This window comes from Hippoglossus stenolepis, chromosome 16 (genome assembly GCF_022539355.2).
Source record: "Hippoglossus stenolepis isolate QCI-W04-F060 chromosome 16, HSTE1.2, whole genome shotgun sequence".
Taxonomy (NCBI): Eukaryota; Metazoa; Chordata; class Actinopteri; order Pleuronectiformes; family Pleuronectidae; genus Hippoglossus; species Hippoglossus stenolepis.
This window is the reverse complement of record NC_061498.1, coordinates 6,034,950-6,050,225: the sequence shown is the minus strand read 5'-3', so window position 1 is coordinate 6,050,225 and position 15,276 is coordinate 6,034,950. Positions and strand designations below refer to the sequence as shown.

General features: G+C 39.2%; 3 protein-coding genes across 5 annotated transcripts; all 3 read left to right on the top strand.

Moving 5' to 3' along the window:
* Window positions 1-287: 287 nt before the first annotated feature.
* kctd13 (potassium channel tetramerization domain containing 13) lies at window positions 288-5,557 on the top strand. Of its 2 annotated transcripts, none has more exons than XM_035180896.2 (7): window positions 288-699; window positions 2,003-2,263; window positions 2,738-2,907; window positions 3,051-3,137; window positions 3,452-3,504; window positions 3,636-3,831; window positions 4,096-5,557. In XM_035180896.2, exons 2-7 carry the CDS (start codon window positions 2,026-2,028, stop codon window positions 4,342-4,344), a joined length of 993 nt encoding a protein of 330 aa, XP_035036787.2. In that variant the 5' UTR covers window positions 288-699; window positions 2,003-2,025; the 3' UTR covers window positions 4,345-5,557. The 2 variants fall into 2 exon arrangements, with proteins under 2 accessions (XP_035036787.2, XP_035036786.2); XM_035180895.2 differs by having other exon boundaries at window positions 298-699; window positions 3,048-3,137.
* A 961-nt stretch (window positions 5,558-6,518) lies between these two features.
* On the top strand, window positions 6,519-11,293 carry hirip3 (HIRA interacting protein 3). Of its 2 annotated transcripts, none has more exons than XM_035181358.2 (8): window positions 6,519-6,654; window positions 7,679-7,799; window positions 7,901-8,051; window positions 8,216-8,587; window positions 8,696-8,853; window positions 9,358-9,505; window positions 9,961-10,059; window positions 10,726-11,293. In XM_035181358.2, the coding sequence occupies exons 1-8, from the start codon at window positions 6,578-6,580 to the stop codon at window positions 10,911-10,913; spliced, it is 1,314 nt and encodes a 437-aa protein (XP_035037249.2). In that variant the 5' UTR covers window positions 6,519-6,577; the 3' UTR covers window positions 10,914-11,293. The 2 variants fall into 2 exon arrangements, with proteins under 2 accessions (XP_035037249.2, XP_035037250.2); XM_035181359.2 differs by having other exon boundaries at window positions 6,521-6,615.
* A 138-nt stretch (window positions 11,294-11,431) lies between these two features.
* Window positions 11,432-14,851, top strand: antkmt (adenine nucleotide translocase lysine methyltransferase). The gene is made up of 6 exons (XM_035181361.2): window positions 11,432-11,567; window positions 12,266-12,429; window positions 12,527-12,631; window positions 12,718-12,858; window positions 13,253-13,303; window positions 13,789-14,851. The coding sequence occupies exons 2-6, from the start codon at window positions 12,268-12,270 to the stop codon at window positions 13,999-14,001; spliced, it is 672 nt and encodes a 223-aa protein (XP_035037252.1). The 5' UTR covers window positions 11,432-11,567; window positions 12,266-12,267; the 3' UTR covers window positions 14,002-14,851.
* The last annotated feature ends 425 nt before the right edge of the window (window positions 14,852-15,276 follow it).

Genomic DNA, 15,276 nt, shown 5'->3' with positions numbered 1-15,276 from the left:
TAAAAAGGCAAGTAACTCAACACAGCAAACATTTGCACGTCATCTCACAGTGGTGGGATTACTGCACAGAGTGACAGTAAACGTAGACTTGACACTGGTGAATATTAATATGGTGCACACACAAAAATATATTAAAAAAATAGACTATGAGGGGAGGGTTATTTATTTATGTATTTATTTATTTAACTGGCGTATTTTTGTGGTTCGCCTGTGTGACCATCAGAAGGCAGTAAACACACGAATGTAAACGTAGTGATGCAGTTCCAGGCTGTGGCCACCGAGGGGCAATGCCCTGCAAACACCACTTTGAAGAACGTAGAAGAAAGAGAGCAGCGGAAGTAGACGCTCTGGTTTCGTTTCCGATTGACCCACTTAGCTCCTCACGTTAGCATCTGTTATTAACCCGTGTGTCACACAATGGACTCGGCGGATTTTGTACCTTGCGTGTTTTCTCCACAGCCGCTTTTCTGATTCCTCCCCCCCCGGGTGGTGACAGGAGACGAGCGGGCGTCGTCGGCCTGAAGCGCGGCGAAGCGGACTAGCTGTTGTTAGCCACTTTGATTTAGCTGCGATTAAAATGAGCTGTCAAACGGCGGCTGGGTCGTAAACTTTTCCCGTTTCTTCGCATTGGCCGCTGACTTGGATTTATCTCGGCTCGGACCGGCTCAGCTCCGCGGCTCCTCTTGGATGTTCAGTGTGGTGAGTACAGTTCTGATTCAAGCTAGCTCTCGTGTTTACTTCGCTTTACTTGGCTTTTGTGTGCCGCCGGTGCGTTCGTCTGTCATCGCAGGAAATGGACGCGAGGCAGTCACAGCACGCGACGCCACTGCGGGACGAGTTGTTGTTCATTGTGTAAGATTGTGTTTACGAGTTGTGAGCCGTTCAGAAACGAGCGCTTCCTGTATCTCGGTCGCATCAGGGCTTGGAAGGAAGGGCTCGCCGCTGACGCACTTCGCACGCCAGGGGAACAACGTAGTGAGCTTCATGTCGTCATTTGTTTCCTTAAAAGCTGGTCCAGGGCTTCATTCATCTTTAACAGCCCGTAGTGGGTCTCAAGATCTACTCTATTGTCCCCATTGGGGGACATGTGTCTCTGGCCAAAGTGCTGCAGCAGCTGCAGAACAGTACATTGTGCAACAAACAACGAAACACAAGGACATGTCGTGTAAGACCCGGAATGATAATGCAGAAGACAATTGAGTTGAATATGGCACCTGCCATTAAAACACTTAAAATGATAAAACACTAAAAGGATATAAGGCATAAAAGATGACAAAGTAATACTGGCTTTAAAACCTAAACACCAGAGCGAGAATGTGCCAGACAAAGTGCACATAAAATACTGTTTGTCTTTATACATATAGGTATAATATATATATTGTGTGTGTATATATATACATGTAGATTTGGCAGTAAAACAATGTCGATTATTTGATCGCAAGTTTCGACAATAGAAATATAATAAAAGTCCATTGTGAACCGATATAATGTTTATGCATTGTGCACAGTGAGGAGGTTGTTTGTCGTGTGCTGCTCATAAAGAAGAGTTTAAAACCACAAACTTCCCTCAGGAGCAAAAGCCTTTAAACTTAAAAGAAATTATAATGTGACATTTATCGATACCAACTGATATGAACATGTTTATCTCGATAAAATGTTCATCACCCATCTTTATAATAGCCTCATTATAATTGACACAGAAGGGGGTGCTTATATCCACCCACATCATCCATGATTCCATTGTCTTAGGTACCTTGCTCCAGCTTCCAGCGATGGAGATATTTCATGTTGTATATCTGGTGTCTGTGAATATAAATCATCAGAACAGTTCTTTGTCTGTTCAAGTGAGTCCGTCAGATACAAAGATAGTCTGCTTTAGAGGTTAAGGCCTTTATACATTGGTTTACCCACACAGCTAGCAAGCCAGACACACCTGCATTATAAACAAGCCACCATATACTTCATATTCTGGATTAATGAAGGATTGTGTATCTCATTGCAGTCGCGAAGTGACTCCTCGGCTCCATGTCTGCTGAGGCCTCAGTTGGCAGTCATGCTGCCGACTCTGCCCAGTTTGATGTTTCCCAGCCTGCCTGCCACAGAGCGGACGAGCACAGAAGTCGGGGGCTGCTGGGGAGCAAGTATGTCAAGTTAAATGTGGGTGGCTCACTGCATTATACAACTGTCCAGACGTTAAGCAAGGAAGACAGTCTGCTGCGGAGCATATGCAACGGAGGAACGGAGGTTAACATCGACTCTGAAGGTGGGTGGATCTGGCTGTCAGCTCAACACTGTTGTTTCTGTTGAACTAACGTCTTGAAAGCTGTGTCACTGATATCAGAATTTCAAACTAATGTTTCTAATATAATAGTTTGGTCAGGTGCTTTTGACATCATAAAAATAGTTTCTTAGTAAAATTACAGAGCTAGTTTGACATCAGTCTCTTTAGTGAAACATTGCATTTGATTCAGATGTAAAACAATCTGCCAAATTTTATGAACTTGGACAAGTCTCACACTGTTGGTCTCATTCAGTTTTGTGCTATTGTCCAAAACCAACTTAAATTAGTGTGGATATAATGTGGCCTTGAGAATCAACAATAATGACATTAACTGAAGGTGTTCAGACTGTTCGTATTGAACCACATCTGTCTCACACACCATTGGTCTACTAGAAAAGGTGAAAAAGAAAATTGAAAAATGCAAAAATTACAAATATTTTCCCCCTGCGGTCCCAGGTTGGGTCATTTTGGACAGGTGTGGCCGACATTTTGGGCTAGTGTTGAACTTCCTGCGAGACGGTTCAGTACCACTCCCAGAGGATCACAAAGAGTTGGATGAGATTCTGAAGGAGGCCCAGTACTATCGGGTCCAGGGACTCGTACAGCACTGTCTCACTGCCATGCAGGTAAATAGATTTTTTTTCTTACACCATTTTTTATTAATTATTATTTGAGTATATTCATTCAATTAATCGGTCAACTTATAAGTTAGAAAAACATGTTAAACTCATGTATATGTGAATGTACTTTCTTTGTTTACCCTCAGAAGCAGAAGGATGTCTTTGAAAGTGTTTGCCGCATCCCCATGATCACCTCAGCCAAAGAGGAACAGAGGATGATTGCTACTTGTAGAAAGGTAAGTAGCATTTTACCCAAATCCAATAGATCACTGACAATTAAGTGTATATTAGCCTAGTAGCTGTCAAATCCTAGAATAACAGATGGTTTGAAGAGACTTAGAATTGGTATCCATAAAAATTGTAGTCTGCTGGAAGTGTGAATCATTATTAAGTAAATTGCAGCTTAAGAATTAATTTCTTTCACAAAATGTGAACTCTAACAGGAAATTGAAGTTGGTTCTGTTTGTATGTATGTAGAATTTGTAAAGACAATTTCCCACTCATAGAATACAGAATAACCCGGATTCATTCCTGATTCTTCTCTCTACAGCCGGTAGTAAAATTGCAGAACAACAGAGGAAACAACAAATACTCTTACACCAGGTAAAAATGAAGGCTGGCTGAATGTACACAGACAATATGAAAAACAATATGGCCAGTCACATTCTGCTACAGGAAATCATCTCGGTGGATTTTGAGAGTTTGATTTGCTCTTTGTCTCTCCCTGTCACCAGCAACTCTGATGATAACCTGCTGAAGAACATTGAACTGTTTGACAAACTCGTGCTACGATTTAACGGCCGGGTCCTGTTCGTCAAAGATGTGCTCGGGGATGAAATCTGCTGCTGGTCTTTCTATGGTGAAGGCCGCAAGATTGCTGAAGTATGCTGCACGTCTATTGTCTATGCTACTGAGAAGAAGCAGACCAAAGTAAGCATCACATTATGCGTAGTGCCATAACTAAATAAGTAAATGTGTCTATTTGCTCTCTGGCAGTTAGACAGTAGCCTTTTAGCTTAAATTAGCTGAGCACAAAGATTGGAGACAGGGAAACAACCAACCTGGCTCTGGCCAAAGGTAATGAAATCGACCCACAGATCACAAGCTCGCTAATTAACACATTTCTCGGTTAGAGCTAAGCATGCAAAGATCAGCTACTCGCCACAAAACTTGACCAGTTTGTTTTCTTTTTAGGTGGAGTTTCCTGAAGCTCGAATCTTTGAAGAAACCCTCAATATCCTCATCTATGAGAATGGCAGAGGAACTGGCCCAGGAGGCTTACACCTCTTAGATTCAAGAGGCTCAGGTTCATCGCTGGGAGCTGGCCAGTCGGAGGAAGAGGGGGCTGTGGGAGGTGAAAGACGTGTAAGACGGATCCACGTGAGGAGGCATATAATGCATGACGAAAGAGGGCCCGGTCAGCAAACTGTGTATAAGGACTAATAATGTGAAACCGCGAGTGACTTGATGTATGTTTTTTTTTTTTTGGTTGTTAGATGCTAGCAGAATGAAAGAAAGGTCCTTGATCATAGCAATAGCTTGGTAGTTGGTTATTTCCTGAAATGTCTTTAGGCGTCACGGCAGAAACATGGGTGTTGATGACTGATTTGGTAACAGTCATTTGGAGATGAAAGATGCTTCTGTTTACATGAAAATAAACTGTCTACATTATTTAAATAGGAATTATGTAAGATTGCCTGGGACACGAAACTGGCATACAAATGAATACATGCAATTATTAAGGAGCCCCTTGAAAGTTACTGAATGGGCCTCAAAGTCCAACATCCACCCCAATGGTGGATTTAATCCCTGGATCAGAAGGCCGACTGTTAATGTTGGTGTTAATGACTTGCACTGGCAGCCTCCTCTGTGTTTGACTTGTAGGAAACACTGTCAGCTCATTCAGGTTGTGAAGCATCTGTTGCCTTTTCATAAGTTGGACTGAGATGCTGGCTGACAGTGTTGGAACAGAGGATGGTGAAGTTTAGATCAGATACGTTAACACTGGATAAACTGAGTAACCATTTTTTCGTGAGGATGTCCATGAATGAGATTGTTGAGCAGCTCAATTTTCTTTATTTAAATTTTTACAGCTGTTGCTTCAAGATGTTTTTTATTAATTAATTTATGAACCTAATTTATTGTTTGGTATTTAACTTTTGTATTGTATGCAATCTTTGTGTTAACTTGTGCTCAAGTGAGGTTTCATTTTTGGAATGATATGATGCACTCTATAGCGCACATCAGACTAAATGACTAAATGGTAAACTTACATTTCAGTTTTGTGTTTCAAGAGGAAGAGAGACCACTTGTTTGAAACTGCATTTCATTCTGAGCCATGATTTTTCACTTACGCTTTATGTCTTATACCAAACCACTGGAATTTGTTCAAAGTAATTGGCCACACAGTGAAGATAAAAACATATTGGGTTGTATTTTTCCTTCCCTTAGGGAGAGAAGTGTTTTCTTTCTAATAGTCACCGGTGTCTCGTGTAAACCTAATCACTCTGAATTCTGAAAAAAACTCTGAATGAGATCAATATGTGTCTCAGACCCTTCATAAAATCACCTTGGAATACATGAAAATATGCACTACTTTAACTTCCGTCCAATAGTGGTCATGGGAATGTTCTGAATAAATGACTTATGAAATTCAGCTTAAGCTTCTTGGTCTCATTTTTCCCTCCCTTTCCTTAAGTATAACAAGGAATGGACTCTAACACAACTTGTTTTTAAGACATCAGGAAGCTATACACTTATTTATTATTATTATTATTTATTACCATGCTCACTAGATATGCTCCAAATCGTTTTCATTCATTCAAACAGCTTATAATGGGAAATATTATTCAGATATTTGATACTATTGTGCTCTGTTATAGATTTCAATTTTTTATTATTGCACAGTGTCCCTTGTTACTGAGAGACAGAACATCAGTCATAATGTTTTTGCGTTAAAGAAAAATAATCAATCGTGTCAAAATAATATATAATATAGAAAGGGCAGTCAAATTAAAAGGCAGATTCAACTGTTGATATTTCTTTAAACAAAGTTATTTGTTGTTTTTTTACTTTTCAGTTTGAGATATGTAACATCTTGTAGGAAAGGTAAATTCCGGTTATCTATTACTATTATATATCTGCTAACATCTACTGGTAGTTGGTAACTTAAAACGTACAAGGGGTATTCACCATCTAGTCCTACTTTCTAAAATTACAAAATTAGTTAATAAAGCATCTTTCCATTAAAATAATCTCATTAATGGTAAAATGTTGGAGTCTAAATATATTTTGATCTCTTTGACCAAATTTCAAATTGTATTTACACTCTTTAAAGTTGCAAATAAATTAAAAACGTGATCAAACCTTGAGATAAATTAGACATTCAGTTTAATTTCTACAGAAAATTAGTACTAGTTTTTAATGACTAGTCCAGATCACAAAAAAGTCCAGTAGTTACAAACGACACAGAAAATCATCAACTTAGCGACACTACAGTTATATAAACATGCACATAGATGAATAAACATTAGAAAGAATAAATAATACTCAATATAACAATATATATATAAATATCTTTGTTTTGCATTGTGACCGGATGTGGCGCCGGTGCGACGTCACTTCCGGGTATGTCAGGTGGTCGCGATGGCGCCAAAAAGGAAATAAGCGGAGAAACATGATGGTGTCAGAGAAAGTGACGGAGAGAATCCGCAGGTTCGTGTGCGATCAACTCCGGAATCAACCAGACCTGAGGTGGAGGCTTTAAAGACTTTGTGTGTTTGTGTGTTTGTGTTGAGTCAGTGCAGTTTGAGTTACAACAATAACAACACAGGCCCGTCTCCTGTTATATCAAATCCTAGTGAGGTCAAACTGCCGGATAACGTCCAGTTAAACCGTGTTTACGTCGCTGTGGCGGTGTTGTGGCCGCGTGCTGGTTTTGTTTGTCCGCGAACTTTAGCGACACGAGGCGCAAAATGAAGTTTGTGTCGCAAAAACCAGTGTAAAGGTTACGTCTCGGTGCGAGGTGACAGCTGCCGAGTGGTATTCACCATCGTGTTTACGCTTTTTCACGACACCTGCTGGGGAACAGTGGGACAGACGACAGCTCAAAGTAAATTAAATGCAGCGCTGTTTTTTTTTTCACATCACAACTAGTTACCAACATTTGCATTTTTCATATTAAGGAAAATTTTGCACATTGTCAGTATAACTAACACTTATTACAATAACATGTTAGTAATAAAACAAATACTTAGTAGAAAAGCATAAAACTAGGACAATGGTGTTTTAAAAACAATACAAATGGATTAAAAGCAAGATAATAGAAGTAGGTTTTGAGCTGTTTCTTAAAACTATCAACAGAAGGAGCTTGTCTGATGTGTTGGTGGGAGTTTGTTTCGGAAGCTGCTCCCCCAAAACCTTTTGTTTAATTCATTTTTGGGATATTTAGCAAGCCTGCGGTAGAAGACCTGAGGGAACAGTTTTGGGAACATACTCCGATAAACAATCAGAAATGTATGAGGATGCTGTACCGTTAAGAGACTTCAAAGTAAAATCATTTTAAAGTTCATCCTCAGTGATACTGGAAGCCAGTGTAAAGACGCTCAAACCAGAACAATGTGATCCCTTCTTAGAGGCTGTATATTTAGAATTATCTCAAATTGTAATATGAGTTTCACGTGTGTTTTACAAAAGGCTCGAGTGAAGAACATCTGTTTCTGCAATTCACCTCTTCCCTCTCCCACCTTGATGTAATCTGTCTAACGTCTTATTGCAGCACACTGACCTTGGGAATTTTAAAAAAACGATATCTGGTGCTGGTGGGACTCGAATCACTAAGTCCAGAGGACAGAAATTACATGAAGCAGGTGGTTGAAGAGGAACTGTCGAAAATGCAGGTATCTGAATTCTTCCCAAACAGCTTGTATGTATATATATATATTTAAGTGTAGTTATGTTGGGGGGGTCATTTTCAGCTTGTCCCCCACCCCCCTTCTAGGAGATTGATGAAAATGGAGTTGAGCCGGAGACCGAGAAGCCCCACAACAAAAGGAAGAGAGAAAAGGAAAATGATGATGATGAGGAGGAGAGTGGGATAGAAGACGAAGATGAATCCACGGCAAAGAAATCCCGACGTCAGATAAATTCAGGTAACTTGGTTATATTTGTTATTTACCGAGTACGCAGACAATTATTCCTATTCTTTTTCAACCTAGTAATTACATTACTCTGACATTGTTTTAATTATAGTGAGTTCTGTTGCTTCTTTATAAACCAGGAAATGATTTGTCTTCTTTTGTGTGATGAATGACAGAATCTGAGGATAACGAGGGCCACAAAACAGGAAGTGAGGGGAGTGCAGAGGAAGAAAACAAGAAATCTGGATCTGAGGATGCGGAGCAAGAGGTTGAAAAATCACAGCTAAAGAAAAGTGGAAATCTTAAACGTAAGAGGGAGGGTGAGGACTCTCCAGTAGAGGACGTGAGTGAGTCGGGAGGGTCAGACAGTGAAGGTCCAAAAGACATCGGGATAAAGAAAGAGAATTCTACAAAGAACACGCAAGGCAGCAGCAGTACAAGTCCTGGAAAGAAAACACCACAGAGTGATGAAGAGAATGAAACTGACACAGAGAGAAAGTCCGAGAGGAGTGACCAGATCAACGAGTCCTCAGATGATAGTGAAAAAAGTGAGAATTTAAACTTTATACTTCCATCTACCACATTTAAATGTTCATTCATTCATAGTATCTTGAGTTTTTTTTTTTTTTGTGATACGACTTTCTGTTACTGTGCAGAAGAAAAAGTCCCAGTGAAAAAGGAAAACAACCAAGACTCAGATTCATCGGCACTCACCTCCTTGGACGATGACCAAGAAACTGGGAGGAAAAAAAATGACGATGATAAGAAAAAGAAGAAAACTGTGAAAAAAGATGAAAAGACCAGCGGAGAAAAGGTGAGTCCATGAGTCATGTGATCAATCAAGTCCTCATCATCTTATAAAAAAATGTATAACTGGCTTTTATTCATAAGTAATTTCAAGTGATTTTATGATGTTTATTTTTGGTAGTTTTAATTTTAATCACTTTTACAGTGGTCATGTGATCTGAAATGTAGTTCATTTAATTGAATTTAAATACAGGCAGATACAAAAACATATTTTTGTTGCAGTATTGTAACTGGAGCTCTATCGATATGGATTTTTGTGGGTCGATGCTGATGCTGAGCCCAATTTATACTGGCGTTGTTATCAAAGGACCCACTGTGCATTTGAAGTTATTAGAAAGAAGTTTGCAGAAATGCTAAACTGAACCATATAATTGACTTTGAGCGGAGTCGAGACACAAAGTTCAACATGAATGAAAAATGTTTTTACTGAAACATAAGTTTGTGTATTGGGTCATTGTGGAATATAATATGGAATAAAGTCTTATCTTCTCAACCCGTCTGACCCCTGCAGGATGAACACAAACAAGTTGTGAGGCTCAAGCGCTACATTTCTCTCTGTGGTGTGAAGCGGAATTACAAGAAGCTCCTCGATGACTGTCACTCTGTGCCCTCCATGGTGGCTGTTTTGAAGAAGGAGCTGGACGATCTTGGTGTCCAAGGTCATTAGATATATATTCACCTTTTTAACAGTACACAAATTCATGCCATGCTAGTTTTTTGAGTCCTAAAGTCAGGTGAATAAATGGTTATTTGCGGTCTCCGGAGCAAGATTTCAGATATTTTGACGTATTTTGTGTCACCAGAAAGCAAAATTTACAGAGATCATTCACAAAAGCTATTCAAATCTTCCCCGCCAGGTGGCTGTGACATTTACCAGGCACCTAGTTTGTTCTTACTTTGCCCATTTTTCCACATTTGTTTAAATACTATACATTGAGATGCTTCTAATTTGTAGCACTTATGAAAGACTGACAGAAGAAACAGTCAATCCGATTATAAGTTTGTAGCTGCAGCGTGACATTTGTCATTTGTGAATAATGTAAACTTTGACCGTTTTTCTTTTTCTTTTTACAAAAAAAATCTGAAGTTATAACACGTGTGTGTTTTCACACAGGACAACCATCTATTAAAAAATGCAAAAGTGTCAAAAGGAAGAGAGAGGAGGCTCAGGAAATAGCTGATCTTGATGTCAGCAACATCATTTCCACATCAGGTAACCATTTGTCTCCGTTTTTTGTTTGTTACCACCTTCTGCTTTTAGTATTACTAAGTAACAAAGCAAGGTTTCTTACAATAATTCACTGGCCAAATTTAGAAATAATCATCACCAGCTGCCAACTGAAAATCTTATTTTGGATAAACCCACACTTTGCATTAAATGCAGTTCTGTAGCTAGAATTCACACGATTCAAAAATCTGAGCAAAATGTTAGTGGAGGAAGATTAACCATGAGCATTTGTGAAAATTCCATTTCTTTATTGTTCATTGTGCACATTTAGTTCAGTTTGTACAAGAAAAGCCAGTTGGTGTGACACAATCAATATTGATTATAGAAAATGTGAATGTGGATCTAACATAATTAGCGCTATAAATAGGCTTTTAAGATAAGACTTTGCATTATTATACTGTCCCTTGGTCAAATGAACAACTTTAGACGTTTTCTGTTCCTCTCATGGGAAACTTACATGTATCACACATGCTGCATACACTATATACTGTGATCTATTTGTACCAGATAATGCACAGAACACTTACAGCAATGGTGTTATTCAATAAGTTTTGAAGTGACTTAATCGCTAGATTGTTTATCACTTTATTGCGCATTCAAAATAAGAAAATATTGATTAACTATAACCGGTTGTGTGGATACTCCTCTCAGGTCGTCCAAAACGCAGAGGAGCCTCAGTGAGGCGGGAAGGTCACGACTCTCCGTCCTCTACGTATAAGCGCACTCTGAACTCCGCCTCTGATAGTGGTGAAGAAAACAGAACACACAAGGTGCACAGACGAGCCACAGACTGGACCAACCTGCAGGGGATCGTCAGTGATGATGCAGACAGTGACTGACAAGGGTCACTTCCTGTTCTAAGGACATTACGCTTTTCTCTGTACAAGTTGGTTTTTGATCTTTATGAATTACTTAGTTATTGTTTCTTATTGAGGGGCGACATGGTGGTGCAGTGGTCACCAGCCTCCCAGCAAGAATGTTTGCCTTCATGTGGTCTCCCCGTGTCTGAGTGGGTTTTCTGCAGGTACTCCAGCTTCCTAGCAGAGTCCAAACACATGCACACTGGTGTTAGGTGAATTGGAGACTCTTATTGACTGTTGGTGTAAATATGAACAAATGGTTCTTATGTCATGTGATGCCCCCCCGCCCCCAGTTAAGTGATGATGCATACTTTTTCATGTTCATATATTTTCAATTTCTAATAAAATATTTCAAATGATATTGTGTTCTTGTGGAATAACCATTTATTTTAACCTGTTGACACATAGATAAAACTGATTTCCTTTTTCTAACAGGAGGTGATATTCTGTATAAAACAGCTAAAGACGTGCACGATATTAATAACAGGCACAAGACAACACAGTAATAAACTTAGTCCGGAATCTTCGCAGCGTTTCATCCCCGGAACTATTGTGAGCAGGCTCTCGGATTCACGGACTATTTCGTAGACGGACCGGTCCCACGGGCTAATGTGTCCGCCAGCACTCCTGCAGGTATCTACTTATAAATACGCTAAAACAATGTTATTGCGGGCGTTTGCGTTTGTTAAATATCTTAATGAAGTAATGAGTGAGTGTTGATGTTCTTAATCAGAGATCGTCACTGGATCCTGATAAGAACTCCATGTGACCCTCAATCTCCTGCAGAGAGCACTGAGCTATCTCAGTCATTAAGCTGAGTTAAAAACGCTTGCATTGCATTAAATTGTCTACGTTTCCATGTTAGTATCCAAGGAGCTTTTACATAAGCTGTGAATAGAGAGAGCATAGATGGTAGATTGGTATTTCACGGTTCATGTTTCTACTGGTTTTACATTATTACAGTATTATAGTCTTTATTGCAGTGGTGGATGTAGGATCGTTTTATATTTGGGGGCCAATATGTCCAACATCTGTGCACAATTCCTGATTCAGTAATATGCACGTTTTAAACATTCATTGTTTCATTGAATATATTTAGAAAAGTGTTCCTTGTTCAAGCACATTGTTTTCTTCACAAAAGAAAATAAACAAATTGTCATATTTGTTGTTAGTTTTGTTAGTGAGTTTTTTTTTAGACTACTGACAGGACAGAGGCACTTCAGTGTCCAGTCAGATTTTCCACCCCTGGATCCGGCCCTGCCTTGTTGTCAGTATTAGTATTTTCTCGGATGTCATATTTACTCAGACCTTACACGACACGTTTCACACAGGAATGGATGATGACACACCAGACGAGGTCCTTGCCGAGCTGAGGTCCAGGCCCATTGGAGGATGGGGTGTCGCTCAGATAGCTGCTGGCACTGGGCTGGCTGTGTATGCGATGTGGGTGGTAATCGTCCAGCCAGGTTTTAGAAAAGTCCCTCTGAGGCTGCAGGTAAGATCAACATCTTCGTAACACTTTGAATGATTGCTAATGTAACTCCGCTTGTTCCGATTGTACCTGGTAAAACATCATTCAAAAATGCCTCCAGGTTCCCTACATCCCAGCCAGCAAAGCTCAAGTAGATAATGTCATGACACTGGTGAGAGGTCGAAAGGGAGGCCTGGTGGATTTGGGATCTGGTGACGGTCGCATTGTGAGTACAATCAGGATGTGTGAGATCCTTTTGTCTTGCACTGGTGAACCATAGGTTTTTGACTGTGGTCATTTTTAAAACTTCAGGTCTTGGAAGCCCATCGGCAGGGTTTCACTCCTGCTGTTGGTTATGAGCTCAACCCTTGGCTTGTTCAATTCGCCCGCTTTCATGCATGGAGAGCAGGCCATCATGAAAATGTATCATATCGGCGGGAAGATCTCTGGAAGGTTTGACATTTTTCACTTGAGTTGCAGCATTTGTAACAATCCTGTGCAAATATGTATGTTACACTAGCCACCATTGAATGACAACAATTCACTGTATTACTTTGTGGTCTTGACAACATTGTAAAGTATTATTGAACAATATGATAGTTTGAGAGGAAACGTTCTCATGCCCAGAAGTAGACGATAACAAGAATGACACAATCAGCAGCCCTCCATCTAAAGCAAAGATTGACATGAAAACTATCTTTATGAACAAGGAACATGACATTTTACAAGCTACATGAATACTTAATCATTATGTTTTTTCTAATGTGATTATTATATTTATGTGAAGACAGATTCTTAATAAAAATGAATGGTAAATGTTTACTTCCTGCATTGTATCTCTTCACAGGTTGACTTGACAGAATGCAAGAATATCACCGTGTTCTTGGCACCTAGCGTGGTGAGTAACACATTGAACAGTTGCCTAGTTACCAGAATAATAGGTTATCTCGGTGTAGCCTACAGCAAAGCCAAACTCCCTGATAAAGAAAAATGGAAGGTTTCCTGGTTGAAAGGGAGGTGAGATGAGTTGTGGTTGGTCACATTATAGAAACGCCTTTTCTGTCTTAAAACAGGAACCTTTGTTTCTGTCAGAGAAAGTGTTGCAGTGGTTTTAATAACACTTGAATCACATCACATAGATGGTGAAAACAATTTAAAAAATACTTAAATCTCTAAATGTGCAGGTGGCTAAAACTCAATAAAAGGAACTTGACCACTATGGTCCTGCACCATTTTAAGATTATAGATACCAGCATAAGAAAAACCATCAAAGATTAATCTGTCAGCACGCGGATGAAGCTTCATTGAATTCAGATGCATAGTTTCAATAGATTACTGTTCTACTATTGCAGTCGTTTTTTGATTGTGCTCTTGTGTTCGCAGCTTTCATTATTGCAGGAGAAGCTGCAGGCTGAGCTTTCTGATGATGCCTTAGTTGTGGCCGGACGTTTTCCCTTCCCTGACTGGAAACCCTGCAGGATTGAGGGCCAGGGTGTGGACAGGGCCTGGGCCTACAGCATGAAAGCACAAAGACAGCACGCTCTCAGGAAAAACGACAACCTCACAGTCATGGATAGCGACACTGTTACAAACTAACCAAAGGAGAAATTATTCTCTTGAAGCTACATGGACACACCAAATCTTTTTCCCTCCTGTAACGGCAACATGGAATCATTAAATTATAACTGCCGGTAAGATGTAAATATCCTTTATTAGATAAGGGTAACTTGAAGGACATTTTACATAAATACAATTTCAGACTTTTTGATTACATCTGCAACAGGATGTTTCTGAGAAGCCGTGTATGCATATGCACTTGCTGCTTTTTACTCTACTGTTGTACTGAAGTGAAAAATTGCAATGATTTTACAGAAATTTGCAGAAATGCTCTCTTCTATATTTTTGATAGCTTGGTTGTCTAATTTATTTATCAACAATGTCTGAACTTCACTTTTATACCAGAAATTCCCGATTGAGGATTTCTGTGTAACTAACCTTTGGTGGATTACATGTCGAGGAGGAACATGCTTTTAAAAGTTGTTTTATCTATAGTTTTCTGTGTCCGCTATATGCCACTATGTACTTAGTGTTTCTTACACCTAAATATAATTAGACATCTTCAGAGACTATTTTGGAATTCATGGTGCAGCTTGATCCAGAAGTAAGAGGAACTAAACAATGAATAGCTTCCAGGTGGTTGTGTGGGCAGGTGGACTTTGCCCTTCATGTTCTGTAAGCGTGATTGTTATTTTCTGCAATATCACAGACTGTAACCCTTGGACTAATGGTGTCCATAGTGTATAGTAACTTTGATGGTATTTCGTAGTTACATCTGTGAACATATTAGGAGAACGCATTCATCTTTCCAAAGTGGTAAATAATTATCCAGTATCAGTTTATTTTTTACTGTAATGTCTTTGATAAACTTTATTGAGCACACACTGGAGAAATTCACTTGTTACAGCGTATTATTATTATCACTGTAATGCAAAATGATCATAAAATAATAATACAAGAATTATTATTGGTAGTAGTAGTAGTAGTAATAATAATAAACTTTATTTGTATAGCACCTTTCATACACAAAATGCAGGGGCCTTACATACAAGAAAGATAAGAATAAAAACACAACTGATCTGAAGTAACATAAGAACGTGAAAATGACATGAAGAAAATGACATTTAGAAGAAAAATAAATAAAATATATAATTTAAAAAAGCATAAAAACAGAAAAGAAAGAAAGTGATACAAATTATAAAAGCGCAGGAGTGCGGGCAAGTGCAAGATGTAGTTAGTAGCATTAAATTATCACAGAAACATTTGGCATTTGCCCATAAAAAAAATGACCTTTTCTCTCGTTGCCTAGTATTT